General features: G+C 36.2%; 2 protein-coding genes across 2 annotated transcripts; one reads left to right on the top strand and one right to left on the bottom strand.

The window, feature by feature from the left end:
• Window positions 1–260: 260 nt before the first annotated feature.
• Window positions 261–1642, bottom strand: LOC110704580. Its single transcript, XM_021882388.1, has 3 exons — window positions 1055–1642; window positions 894–987; window positions 261–784 (listed from the first exon to the last, which is right to left on the bottom strand). Exons 1-3 carry the CDS (start codon window positions 1640–1642, stop codon window positions 261–263), a joined length of 1206 nt encoding a protein of 401 aa, XP_021738080.1.
• Window positions 1643–12219: 10577 nt separating this feature from the next.
• On the top strand, window positions 12220–12891 carry LOC110704579. Its single transcript, XM_021882387.1, has one exon. The coding sequence runs from the start codon at window positions 12220–12222 to the stop codon at window positions 12889–12891; it is 672 nt and encodes a 223-aa protein (XP_021738079.1).
• Window positions 12892–13232: the final 341 nt, after the last annotated feature.

Genomic DNA, 13232 nt, shown 5'->3' with positions numbered 1-13232 from the left:
AAATGGACAAGGGGAGAGGGAAACAGGTCTATTGATCGGGAGGGGGAAAATCATACCTTGGGGCGGAGATGACCTTTTTGTTTGTTTGTTTTCTAGACACTAACAAAACAAGAAAATAAAAATGTAAAAGAAAAAAAAAATAAAAAATAATAATAATAAAATAAATAAAGTAAAAAAATAAATAAAATAAAATAAAAAGGAATGGGTTGCCTCCCATTTAGCGCTTGCTTAAGGTCTTAAGCTTGACCTTCTTTATTAGCTCAGCCTGGGTCACCACACAAAGAAGAAACTCCGCGATGTTGCCCATAAAAATGTCCGCCTCCAAATGACTCCTTCATTTTATATTTGACATGCTTTGTATCCGAACTTACTTTCATGTAGCTAAACACATCATTTGGTGGAATATTGTCCTCGTTTCTCACAAGATTTCTATCACATACACACTTATCAACCAAAGGGTTAGTAGCATCAATTCTTAAACAAGTACCACCATCAAATATAAAATTATGTTCATTAAAGATCTTAAACACTACTTGTTTATCCTGGGCCCTAATGGTCACTTGTCTTTTAGGAACATCTATTAGAGCTTGACTTGTGGCAAGGAATGGGCGACCAAATATAATCGGGATCTTATGGTTTTCTTTCATATCCATAACAACAAGATCAACAGGAAAAACAAGTTCACCAACCTTAACTAATACATCCTCAACCACACCTTTAGGGAGTCTAGCAGTCCTATCAGCCATTTGAAGAGAAATAGGGGAAGGTTTAAGTTTTTGCAAACCTAATTTTTTCATATAATGAATAAGGCATTAAATTTACACTAGCACCTAAATCACACAAGACCTTGTCAAAAAATATTTCGTTTATCATACAGGGAATAGTAAAACTACCGGGATCATGCAGCTTAGGTGGTAGGCTATCACGTAAAAGAGTAGAGCATTTCTCATTTACTACTTCCTTATCATCATGTTGATCTTTAATTTCCTTCACAAATTTTTGCAAATTGAGGCATTTGAATTAAAAGATCAGAAAAAGGAATGGAAGCATGTACCTTTTTAAGAGTCTCGCAATATTTCCCAAAATGTTTAAGAGTCTCGCAATATTTCCCAAAATGTTTATCGAGCACAGCTTTTGACAACCTTTGCGGGAAGGGCATCGGTTCCTCATAGGCCGGTAGAGCAACATATTTGGGACTTTTTACATCCTCACAATTTTCATCTTTTCTTGACTCCACACTGCACACTTTCTCATCTATTTTCCTCGAAAATAATTCATCTCTTCTCAAGAAAACTGCATTGCAATGTTCCTTTTGGACTTTTGCTTGATCATGAAGAGTTGATAAATGACTCACTTGTTGTGAAAGTTGAGAAAGGTGAGTTTCTATCCTCTTATTTTGAGCAATAAGCATTTGAATCGAGCTTTCAAAGTGTTCATTTTGCTTTGCTTGTAGCTCAAATTGCTTTGTCATAAGCTCTTGCTGTCGAAGTTGGGAAGTAGTGAAAGTCTCCATAATGGAATCAAGATTGTAATTTGAAGTTTGTGGTGGTAGTTGTTGATTCATGGGTTGGTGATTAAAAGATGCCCTTGCTTGAAAACTAGGTGGTGGTGACGGAGAATTCAATTGAGCTTGAGTGTTCATATAAGAGAAATCCGGATGATTCTCCACCCTTCATTGTATGTATTTGAATGAGGATCATACGACCTTGTAGGATTAGAGGTGTAGAATGCATTGGCCTCCTCAATTGACATCTCACTGGAATTTTTGGGGCAATTAGGTGCAATGTGACCTTGCACATTACACATCTAACAGGTCTCCGGTGAGCTAGTAGATGTTCCGGCTTGGAGTCTGTCAAACTTGCTTGTCAATGCCTGCACAGAGCTAGTCAAAGAGTTAGAGCATCAACATCTAATTTACCTCCCTTCTTCACATTATGTCGACCTCCTGGATGATAATTATCATTGGCTGCCATCTTCTCAATTAGCTCTTTGGCTTCAGTTGGGTTCTTAGTCATGAGAGAACCCCCGGATGTAGCATCAATGTATATGCGGAACTCATGGGTCAGACCATTGTAGAATGTTTGGATCAACATCCACTCTGGGATACCGTGATGAGGGCATTGTCTCTCTAAGCGCTTGAATCTTCTCCATGCCTCATATAAAGACTCATCATCAGATTGACGAAAGGTAGCTAGCTCGTTCCTTAACCTTGCAGTCTTCTCTTGCCCTAAAAATCTTACTAAGAAAGCTTTGGCAAGCTTATCCCATGTATCAAAGGAACCTATACCTTCGTCTCGTAACCATTCCTTCGCTCTATCCCATAGTGAAAAAGGGAACAAACAAAGTCTGATAGCATCATCAGTAATACCGTTGAGCTTTATGGTGTCACACTTCTCCAAGAAACTGTCATGTGACTAATAGGGCATTCATGAGGTGTGCCTGCAAATGAGTCATTGGAGATGAACTGTATGAATTAAGGTTTTAATTCAAAGCTCTGAGCGGTAATAGGTGGTCTGACAATGCTGGATAGGGGCTCGGTTGAGGTATCGGGAATGCCGTACTCCAATAAAGATTTTGTGCCGTCTTCCATGTTTCTATTGTTTCGATTTCTCCCTCTTCTTCTACCTCTTTGTCTCCTTATAGTTGCTTCGATTTCAGAATCAAAAGGTGCTAAATTGTCTGACCCTGAACGTCGTGTTTGAATGCAACAAAGAACTAAAGGAAGAGTATCAAAAACACAAGAGACAATAGCCGAAGCAACGAATAAAGCTTAGTAAAAACGAATCACAAATAATCAGAAAGAAACCGTTAGTCCCCAGCAACGGCGCTAAAATTTGATAGGCGTGTCGCGTACCTAACAAAAATAACCTAACAAGACCACTACTATGTAGACGGGCAAGTAAGGATCGAATCCCAAGAGACTAAGGTTCACCTAATTAAATAGACTCAAATAATCACTAAGCAAGTAACAATCAAGGGTGAAATATTCTAAGAACTAATATATAAAGAACTCAATAAATCTAAAGAATGTGATAAATCAATGAACTAAAACATCCAAGATCAAGTATCACCACAATTACGATCGATGCAATTATCTATCTACCCCTAGCATACAAATCCAATTAACATGGGGAAAAGCAAACCCTAATCAATACCAAGAACCTCTCTCGAATATCAATGGCTTCTCTAACCACAATCAAGCCTATTCTCATGGAATCATGCAAATTAAATTAGAGCCATTAAACACTTTACTTTGCTTCCCAATTATCAATTCAACTACTCTCGTGATGAATCTCAAACCCTAAATTGATCTACTCAAATCCGTTAAAACCCAACTCTCGTTGTGATTAAAACTATGGAATAATAACAATACTAATTATCTCTAATCTAGTATTGGCATAATCACAATCAATTTAGCATAAATAATCTCAATTGTCATTAGAGAATTTAAAGAATCAATTCATGCATCAATCACAATTGGTTTACCCTAGATCTTGGAATATAAAAAACTACTCACACATATTGAAATAAGCAATAGCAAAAATAATCAAAGAAAACATAATTAAGAAATAAGGGATGAAAGGAAAATACCAAATCTTGAAATAAATGGAGATTGCAAAAGTAGAACTTGAATCTTGAATTACAAAAGCAACGTAAAAGTTTTAGAGAAAACTAGGTCTAATAAGGAATGCTAGATCCTGAAATAAAATAAATTTTGGGGTATTTATACTCCCAACAAAATGATAAGAAAACGTAAGAAAATTCAGCGCATAACCCTCCTAAGAGGCATGGACGTGCCTACAAGAGGTACGGACGTGCCTCACTTCGAGTAAGGTTCTTCTCATCTTCTGGACTCCAGGCACGGACGTGCCTATATTGGGCACGGACGTGCCTCATATGCAGATTCGAAGGCAGCAGCAGAGACACGGACGTGCCTCTACTGGGCACGGACGTGCCTCATATCCAGAGAATTTCCCTCAGTTCGAGGCTCAGGCACGGACGTGCCTAAGCTGGGCATGGGCGTGCCTCTCTTAAACATGGTCGTGCTTGACTCCAAAAAGCCCTAAGTGACTCGTTCTTTGACCAACGAGCTTCGTGAAGGTCCGTGGGCCTCGTTTTAGTCTCATGACTTCATAAAATCTCTAAATTAGCTTCGTTAATCCTGAAATACATCAAAAACAACGAAACTACCCATAAAAGCATCGAATCATCGAAACTAAACCAAATCAAACCAAAATGAACTAAAATACTAAGCTAGACTAATAAGAACAACTAAAAAAAGGCTAACAATTATGCACAAATCACGGCTTATCACTGCCACGTGTCGTGGCTTGATTAGTAGGTTGAAGTATTATAGCAATAAAATTTTAGATACTATTATGCAATAAAATTTTAGATACTTAGTGTCGAGCCACGTAAGCGAATTTTGGATAGATTTATTTAAGATAAAAATGTTGTATAGTGTTTTATTATAGATATATTTCTAATATTTCATATATATAAAATTAATTATAAATTTTAATAAATATCTTATAACTCGATCATTACTATCTCCATCATAAAATTCGTTTTAAAAAGTTCTTTAAAATGAGATCCATTTATAATATATTTTAATAAAAAATAGAATATCAGTAGAAATAAGTTTAATTAGAAAAAATAATTTTAGTTTGGTAAAAATACTTTCAGTTCATTAAAAATAATTTAAGTGCATGATTCAAAAAAATAATAATTTAAGTGCAATAAAAAAATATCAAGTTAATAATAACATAGGTATCTATTTACAAATAAAATTACAAAAAAGTACAATATTATATAAATAACCAATATGATATCGTATGTCTAAATATTTTACACTATCAAAAGGGGTTATAAAGCTACACTTTTAGCCATGTCACGAGATATCGACACTTGGCATTTCAAGTTTATGTCAAGTGTCACGCTACGTATGCGACAATTAATTATTAGTACCAGTATGATACATAGGATAAATATAATGGATAGATTTAGATAGATTTATAAGATAAAAATGTTAGATTAGAGTTTTATTTTCAATAAAATTTGGATAGATTTTTAAGATAAAATTGTTAGTTTAGAGTTTTTTTTTTCAATAAAATACTAATATTTTATAAATTTCAATTAATCTATTTTTAGCCCATAAGTTTCCTAAATTATGACTATTTGAATAAATGAAAAATTTTCTTCAAAATGGAATGAAAAATAAAAAATAAATAAAAAATAAATAAAAATTGGTGGAATTAGGCCATAAGTTTAGTGATAAGGGTATATTTTGGTATACTCCTTACATACAATTAGTAGGTTGAAGTATTATAGCAATAAAATTTTAGATACTATTATGCAATAGGGATGTTAATGGGGCGGGGCGGGTGGATGTTGATTTTCCCATTCCCATCCCCGCCTAACATTCTTAACCCATCCCCACCCCCATCCCCGCGACGGGTCTAAAATTCATCCCCATCCCCACCCCGGCAGGTACAATCCCAAAACCATCCCCGCCCCACCCCCCACTTAGATATCCACCTAATCCCAAAAGCATATTGAGGTTGATTGCCACTACGTTCGTGATGCCATACAAGAAGGTATTATTAGTCCAGCGCATGTGAAGACTAATGAACAACTGACAGATATTTTTACAAAAGCTTTGGGCAAGCGACAATATTTGTATTTATTGGACAAGTTGGGCATTTGTGATTTGCATGCTCCAACTTGAGGGGAGAGTGCTAAGCCAATTATTTATTGTATTTAGTTTAACTATTGGGCTAAGAATCCTTTCTCTAAATATTGTTGGAAAAACACGCAATTCCCAAAATACAGCCAATCTTTTTTTAATTCCCACCGTGCCGTCCACGTCAGCTAAGGGAAAAAAACCGGTTTTTTTTTTTTATCGGTCCAGCAACAATGGGAATAAACCGCTACTTCAAGTAGCGGTTTCAATTTCATACACCGCTACTTGAAGTAGCGGTTTATCTCGAAACACCGCTACTTTTTCCATTTTATGTAAATAAAAAAAATTATTGAAATAAGCTATCAAATCTACTATTTTTAAGGGACAAATTCAGAAGAGCATACTGAAATCAAGCTATATGATTGATAATACTCCAAATTAAATCAAACTAAAAAAACAAATCTAAGCTATGATTGATAATACTTCAAATTAAATCAAACTAAAAAAAATCAAATCTTATTTTTGTTAGATCTTACATACTGTAATTATAAAAAATCACATTATACATTATTAACCTAGTGGCGGAAAAGCTTGTGATGATGAGGCAGGGGTTCAGCTACGGTGGTGATGGCGGCGATGGTACAACGATGGTGGTGATGGCGGCAGTACGTAGCCCATAGCAGTGATTAAAATTTTAGGGTTGAGAGAGAGAATTGCAAGATAATCAATTTCCCAAACTTAATTTATCTAAGCCCCAAATTAATTCAAAAACCCATTAGCCAACAGGATTTGAGGATGATAAGAAGCAATAAATAATGAAATTGTCAGATAAAGTTTGAGCAAGGATTAGCAATGGAGAATGATGGAACTTTGGTTTGAACGGCAGGAGAGAGAAAGAGATGTTGGGCTTTTTTTTTTTTTTTTTTTTTTTTTTTTTTTAATGTACTGGCATAATTATTATAAGGTGAAAACCGCTACTTCAAGTAGCGGTTTTCCTACCTAATCCGCTATTTGAAGTAGCGGTTTTGTGATAAAATCGGACAAAAAAATATAATCAGTTGAACCGCTAATGTGGACAGTATATTTAGAATTGATAAAAAAGTGGCTGCATTTATGAAATTATATTTTTTGGGAGCATTATTAAGGGAAAGCATTCGTTGTATATATACCCTTACACAGTAATACACAAACTAAGGATTCACATTCTTCATAGTAATTAATCCACCAAGTTCCAGAAACCCGAAACCACCACCCTTAGCTTAGAGTATGTTAGACCCCTCTTTATATTCTATGAGATGAGTAAATGTAATCATACGGTCATACCTAAAAGACTGTTTTAGGCTTGTTTGAGATATTTTATGTTTTATATGACTTATATCAGTATATCCAATATTCTTCTATTAGGCCTACCAAATTTGTTTTTATCCCTGAGGAGTGAGGACAGACGTTCCTTTTTACCTTTCGTTCGTGCTTTGTCACAAACTCTGACTTCTGCTTTTCAATTTGTTTCTCTGCCACTAGTTTTTAAGCCGGTTTTTTTTTCAAATAGGAGCTAAAATACTTTACTTCATACTCCGTACTTTCTACCAACCAAGTACCCACAATTAAATTTGTTTGTTCCCGAAAAAAAATAAAAAAATAAAAAACAAACAAACAATTTTTTGAATTAATTTATTGGTTTTTTTTTTTTTTTTTTTTTTTTTGTTTTCTAACTTTTTCCCTACCTTTGGTAAAAAAAAAAAGTGCACAGGACAAAAATAAAATAAAACACTACAGTGATTTTGTACTCCAATTTCCCCTTTTGTTGTGAACCTGGCCTGTTCAAGTTTTAGTTGTGGACCCGTTCACAAATCACGACTCATGTTTTTTTACGGGTAGAAAAATAGTATCATTAATAAATAGCCATAAAAACATTCACAATAATAATAAAGATTCGTAAACCACAAATTTTAAAAAAATAACATAACTTTCACAATAAAATCTTTAATGCACTGTTTAATGTATTAATACAACTCATTCATAAAAATCAAGGAGAGTGAAAGAAACCCAAACCCGAATTTAAACTGACATAAAATTTAAACTAAAAAAAATAAACACTCCATAAAGTAAATTTTTTCTTGTTCTAATACAAATATTTCAAAGCTTTTCCTACCTAGGTAGTAATCACTCAATTACTCGTATAATACTTTCTACGGTAGTACGGAATAGAAAATTCTACTACAAACACGAGCAAAATCATGAATGTCATTAAACCGTATAACAGGCTCCTGTTTATATCAATCTCCCACTTCTCATGGTCAGTGATATTGCCCATTGTATGCTTGTAATGACGGTACATAAAATAAGGTTGGAGAAAATGGGTTTTGATTATTGAATTCGACGCGATTTGACTGTCAGAATCTGAGGTGATTGGATAGTCCATCTTAAATAAAATTAATGGTTCCATTGTGTCTGCAACGTCAAAGTAACAAAATTCTTAAATTAAATTACTCTTACAAAATATTCATACGAGTACTATTTAATAATAATGGGTACAAAAATTTTGTAGCAACTATTAAAATTTGAATCTTAATCTTGCATTTACAATAATAAAATCTACATATTCTAATTCACTCCAATTAAAAGAAAATTAAACAACTATACGACAATTCTTGAGATTTTTACTTATTTACAGCTTTTATGAAGAAATTTACAAAAATAAAAGCCCAAACAATTTATTGTTTCAAAAAAAAAAACAACAATTTTTTGTTTAATTCTATGGTAAAGAAGAATTGAGCGACGAGATTATGGAGGGTTTCTAAATATTTACAATAAAATAAAAATAATTAGGTTAAATCGTTAAGACAATAACGTCACAAAGCAAAATCATAAAACATATTCTTCAAATCGTCAAATTAAAAAAAACATAATCACTGTCGATTTAGAGACAATTGATTATGGAAATAAAAATAAACAAATAAAGGTGAAGATTGAATATAAAAATTAAAAGCAAGAAATAGTAAGATGGAGAATTGTACCAGAAAAGTTTATGAAAAAATAGAAATAAGCTACGCTCCCTGCCAACACCAGCGCTAACATGACGGCCTTCATTCTCTGAGTATTCATTATAACAAGTCGACTAATGAATAAATTCAGCATTAATAAGTATCTATTTATAAAGTTATAATCCTATGAGATTAACACGCTAACTAGGTTAGGATTCTTAGGATGGATATAATTCTACACCTTAATATTTTATTATTTTATTTAAACACTGCAGAATATAACACGAAGTTAGGGTTGGGATTTACTTATATATACTGCCTTAAAAAAAAATTTACTTTTTACGAAATACTATCCTGTATTTTCGATAACAGTGTTTGTAGAATCATCATAACTTCATGCTTAATCTAAACATAGTTACCATAAACTAGGTAGATTTTAGAGCACTACATATTTTAGGTAATAAAAAAGAATAGTGATGTGTGGCATTTATGCCACCTTTTTACCCTCTTTCATTAGAGATTTCCCCCGGATTTGTCACTCGTTTATGCCTCTTTTCACCCCTTTTATCTCGATTTTAGTCATTTTGGCTCCTTCTCATGTTTTCCTTTCCCCTTTCGTCTTTTCTTTTAGTTTTTACCTCCTTTTCGTGTGTTTTGATAGCTCCTCGCACTCGTGGGCGAATCATGGATTACTAGCTTGAGTGGAGGTGCTAAGGGAGCTTGCCAAGGAAGTGGAGATGCCAAAATGGAGAGGGCGCGCTGATAAGCATAACTGCGGGCGCGGGCTTGATAGCCGCGGGCGCGGACAGGGAGGCCCTGATGCCAACAAGAGAAAGTGGAGATGGCGAGCCGCGGGCGCGGAGCAAAGGGCCGCGGGCGCGGCAGAGAAGACCCGCGGGCCCGGCATTTTCCCCCGCGGGCGCGACAATCTGGGTCTGGCGAACTTAATACCCAGCTTGGAGAGGGCGCGGAGCCTGTTCGGAGAGCCCTCTCCCTTGCCCTTCTTCCTCATTTTGGTAGAAGACTATAAATAGTCTTTAGCTTGAGTTTTTAGGGGCATTCACTATTCCATTGGCTTCAAAACATTTGTAAAGAGAGAAAATCCATGTCTTTTAGAGAGATAAAACATTAGCTTTCAAGAATCAATCTTTGTAATCAAATATTCAAGCTTTCCTCTAGATTATTGCTACTACCTTGATGATTTGGTAATCCTTCAACTTTATAATATCAATCTTTACTTTTGTTTCTCTAGTTTTTGATTCACTTGATTTTATTGTTCTTACTTGAGTTTTCCTTCATAAATATTCAAGCTTTATTGGTTTCTTTGATTTTCTCCTTGACTTAGTATCATGCTAGGGTGTTTTAGGATTGAATACTTGTTTAGCTTGGTTGTCATGGCTATTTTCCTTTCTCTAGCTTAGATTTCTAGCTAGGGAAGGGGGTGAAAATCATGTTTATTTAAGTTCCTATTGATTATTGATTGGAATCTACCTTGAGTTGATGATTTGTGCTTAATATGCTTGGAGTTATTGTGTGCACCTATAACCCCAATGTTTTAGTCCTAGATTAGATGCATGAGAATGATCTAGTTTAGAGTTGATTGATTTCATCAACTTACTTTGAGTAGTTGCATGAGAATGAATTGCTTTGAGTAGAGTTTGAACTCCTTGGTGTGTTTCCTCATTGATTTTCATTAGTATCTTATTGGTAATGATTGGAACCCCCTCTCCCTAGCGCTTTTTGCCATTGATATCGTTATAATCTTGTCCCTTATTTTCATTTAGAGTTCTTAGTTCAATCCCTTCTTCTTTAGCTTACTTTTAGTCTTGTTTTTGGCGATTAGATTGATCATAGAAATCTTCAAGCATCAAACCATAATACCCCTTTTGTTACTTGCAATTTATCCTAGATATCGCATTAATCGTGCTAAACCCCCGTTTCCTTGGGAATCGACCCTACCTTACCACTATCTAAAGTGAAATTGATAGATTTAGGATAGGATATATAAATTGTGATATTTGATCTAGGTAGTAACGACCTATTACCACCCGATCAAATTTTTGGCGCTGTTGCCGGGGATGCGGCTTGTTTTGCACTTTTAATTTGTGTTATTAGTGGATTTGTTGCTTTTTGTATTGTTCTTTTTCACTTGCTAGTCATTGCTAATTGTTTGCTTAGCTTTGGTGAATGCAAAGAAGATCTCAAGGACCACCTACTCACGACATTGATCACGAAATCGACCGCACCTTGAGACAAGTCCGTAGACTTTATCAAGAAGAGGGGTGAGGTTTTGGTGCGATTTTTTATAGTGAAAGTGATTCTGGGTCCTCACATTCCCAAGTAAACGAAATGGCGGGACAACAAGCGGATGTTTTATTTCGTGAGTTCGGTAATCCGGAGGATTATGAGCTCACCGGTGGGATATTACTACCCGTCACGGAAACTAATTTCACCATCCATCCTCAATACACTCGAATGGTTCAAGCGGAGCAATTCTCGGGTTCTCCAAGCGAATACCCCATTGAGCATCTTGATAGATTTCTTGAACTTTGTGCCATGATACAAACCAACCAAGTTTCTCAAGAATACATTCGGATGCATCTATTCCGGCAATCTCTTGCGGGGAGAGCAAAGAAGTGGCTCAAGCAAGTCAAGCCTAATTCTCTCATAACATGGAGGGAAATTGTCCAAGCATTCTTGAAAAGGTTTATTTCCGAAGAGAAGACCGCCGAGATGAGGAGGAAGATCGCAACATTTGAACAAGAGGCGGATGAAAGCCTTAGTGAAGCTTGGGAGAGGTTCAAAGAGTTGGTGCAAGCATGTCCCCACCATGAATACAATCAAAGCTCACTCATGAGGTTCTTCTATGATGGCTTGGAACCGATGTCTCGAGCTAATTTGGATGCGGGGGCGGGTGGACAATTGATCAAAGTCCCTCAAAATCAAGTTGAAGCAACAATTGAAGAGGTAGTCAAAAACTACTCTTGGGGAGGTAGAAGGAGGAATGCGCCAAAGAAAGGTGGAAAATATGAGTTGGAAAAAGTTGATCAATTGCAACATCAAATTGAGCTTTTGACAAAGGGGCGCAAAGTTGAACACCAATGTCACTAGTGGTGCAAGCTCCTCCCAAGTCAACTCTTTCTCTTGTCAAAATTGTGGTGGTACAAACCATGACACATCCTACTGTGGAGGTTTAAGCCCGGAGCATGTAGCGGCATACAACACAAGGCAAGAAGGATTTAGGGGAAATGGAGGAGGAGTAGCTTGGAGACAACCACCACCCGGATTTGCAACCCAACCTCAACAATGGAATCAACAAGCTCAACAACCATACAATTCCAACCCCCAATATCAAAACCCACCTCCATTCCAAACCCAAAATCAAAGAGGAAACTACCCAAGAAATAACCAACACAATAACCAACACCATTAAGTCAAGCGACTCAAAGGAGTCAAGAGCAAGCATCTCAACCCGATTCTACTCAAACTCAAATTCTTCAACAACTTCAAGCCATGAATCAACAAATGCAAGAAGTAAAGGCTCATAACAAAATGGTTGATTCACAACTAGCTCAATTGGCCGAGAGGATTCCTTTCAACTCATCTTCTACTTTACCCGGACAATCACAAACCAACCCTTCCAACATTGTGAAACCCGACTCTTGCAAGGCAATCACATTGAGATCGGGTACATCCTATGAGGGTCCCAAGGAAGTGGATAGCAAGGAAAATAAGGAAGGAAAAGAAAATATGAGTGAAGATAAAGAAGTTGAAGAAGAGAAGGTTGATGAGAAAGAGAGAAGTATGGAGAAAAAGAAGTCTAAGGATGTGGTGACATCCTCAACTTCTACTGAGGCTAGAAATCTTGATGGACCGGTTCCTTTTCCCGGTCGGCTTGCGGAGAGAAAATTGAATGACAAATTTGCAAAGTTTCTAAGTGTGATGAAAAACTTACACATTAACCTCCCTTTCATTGAGGTTGTCACACAAATGCCTTCATACTCCAAGTTCTTGAAAGACATTCTCACCAACAAGAGGAAGCTTAATGATGAGATTATCACTCTTCCCCATCAAGTGAGTGCACTTGTTCAACACAAAATGCCCAAGAAGCAAAAGGATCCAGGAAGCTTTACCTTGCCGGTCAAGATTGGGAACATGGAAGCTAGGGGTGCCTTAGCCGACCTTGGAGCAAGTGTTAGTTTGATCCCTCTATCCATTGCTTAAAAGCTTAACATTGAGATGATCCCCACAAGGAAAACCATTCAATTGGCCGATCGTTCGATGAAGCTACCTTGTGGTGAGCTTGAAGATGTCCCTATTCAAGTTAGGCATATCTATGTGCCTTGTGACTTTGTAGTGATGGATATGGAAGAAGATGTGGATACACCTTTGATTTTGGGCCGTGAAGCTCTTAAGACCTTGGGAGCGGTAATCAATTGCAAGAACAATACCATTACATGTGAGGTAGCCGATGAAAAAATTGTCTTTGAATTCTCTAACCTACTTAAGACCCCCATGGTTGAGAAGTTCTATAGGGTTGATGTTGTGAATGAAGAACTAGATTG

The sequence above is a fragment of the Chenopodium quinoa genome, unplaced genomic scaffold (genome assembly GCF_001683475.1).
Source record: "Chenopodium quinoa cultivar QQ74 unplaced genomic scaffold, ASM168347v1, whole genome shotgun sequence".
NCBI classification, from domain to species: domain Eukaryota; kingdom Viridiplantae; phylum Streptophyta; class Magnoliopsida; order Caryophyllales; family Amaranthaceae; genus Chenopodium; species Chenopodium quinoa.
Note: the sequence above shows the minus strand (reverse complement) of the source record. Positions and strands in the feature narration are given on the sequence as shown.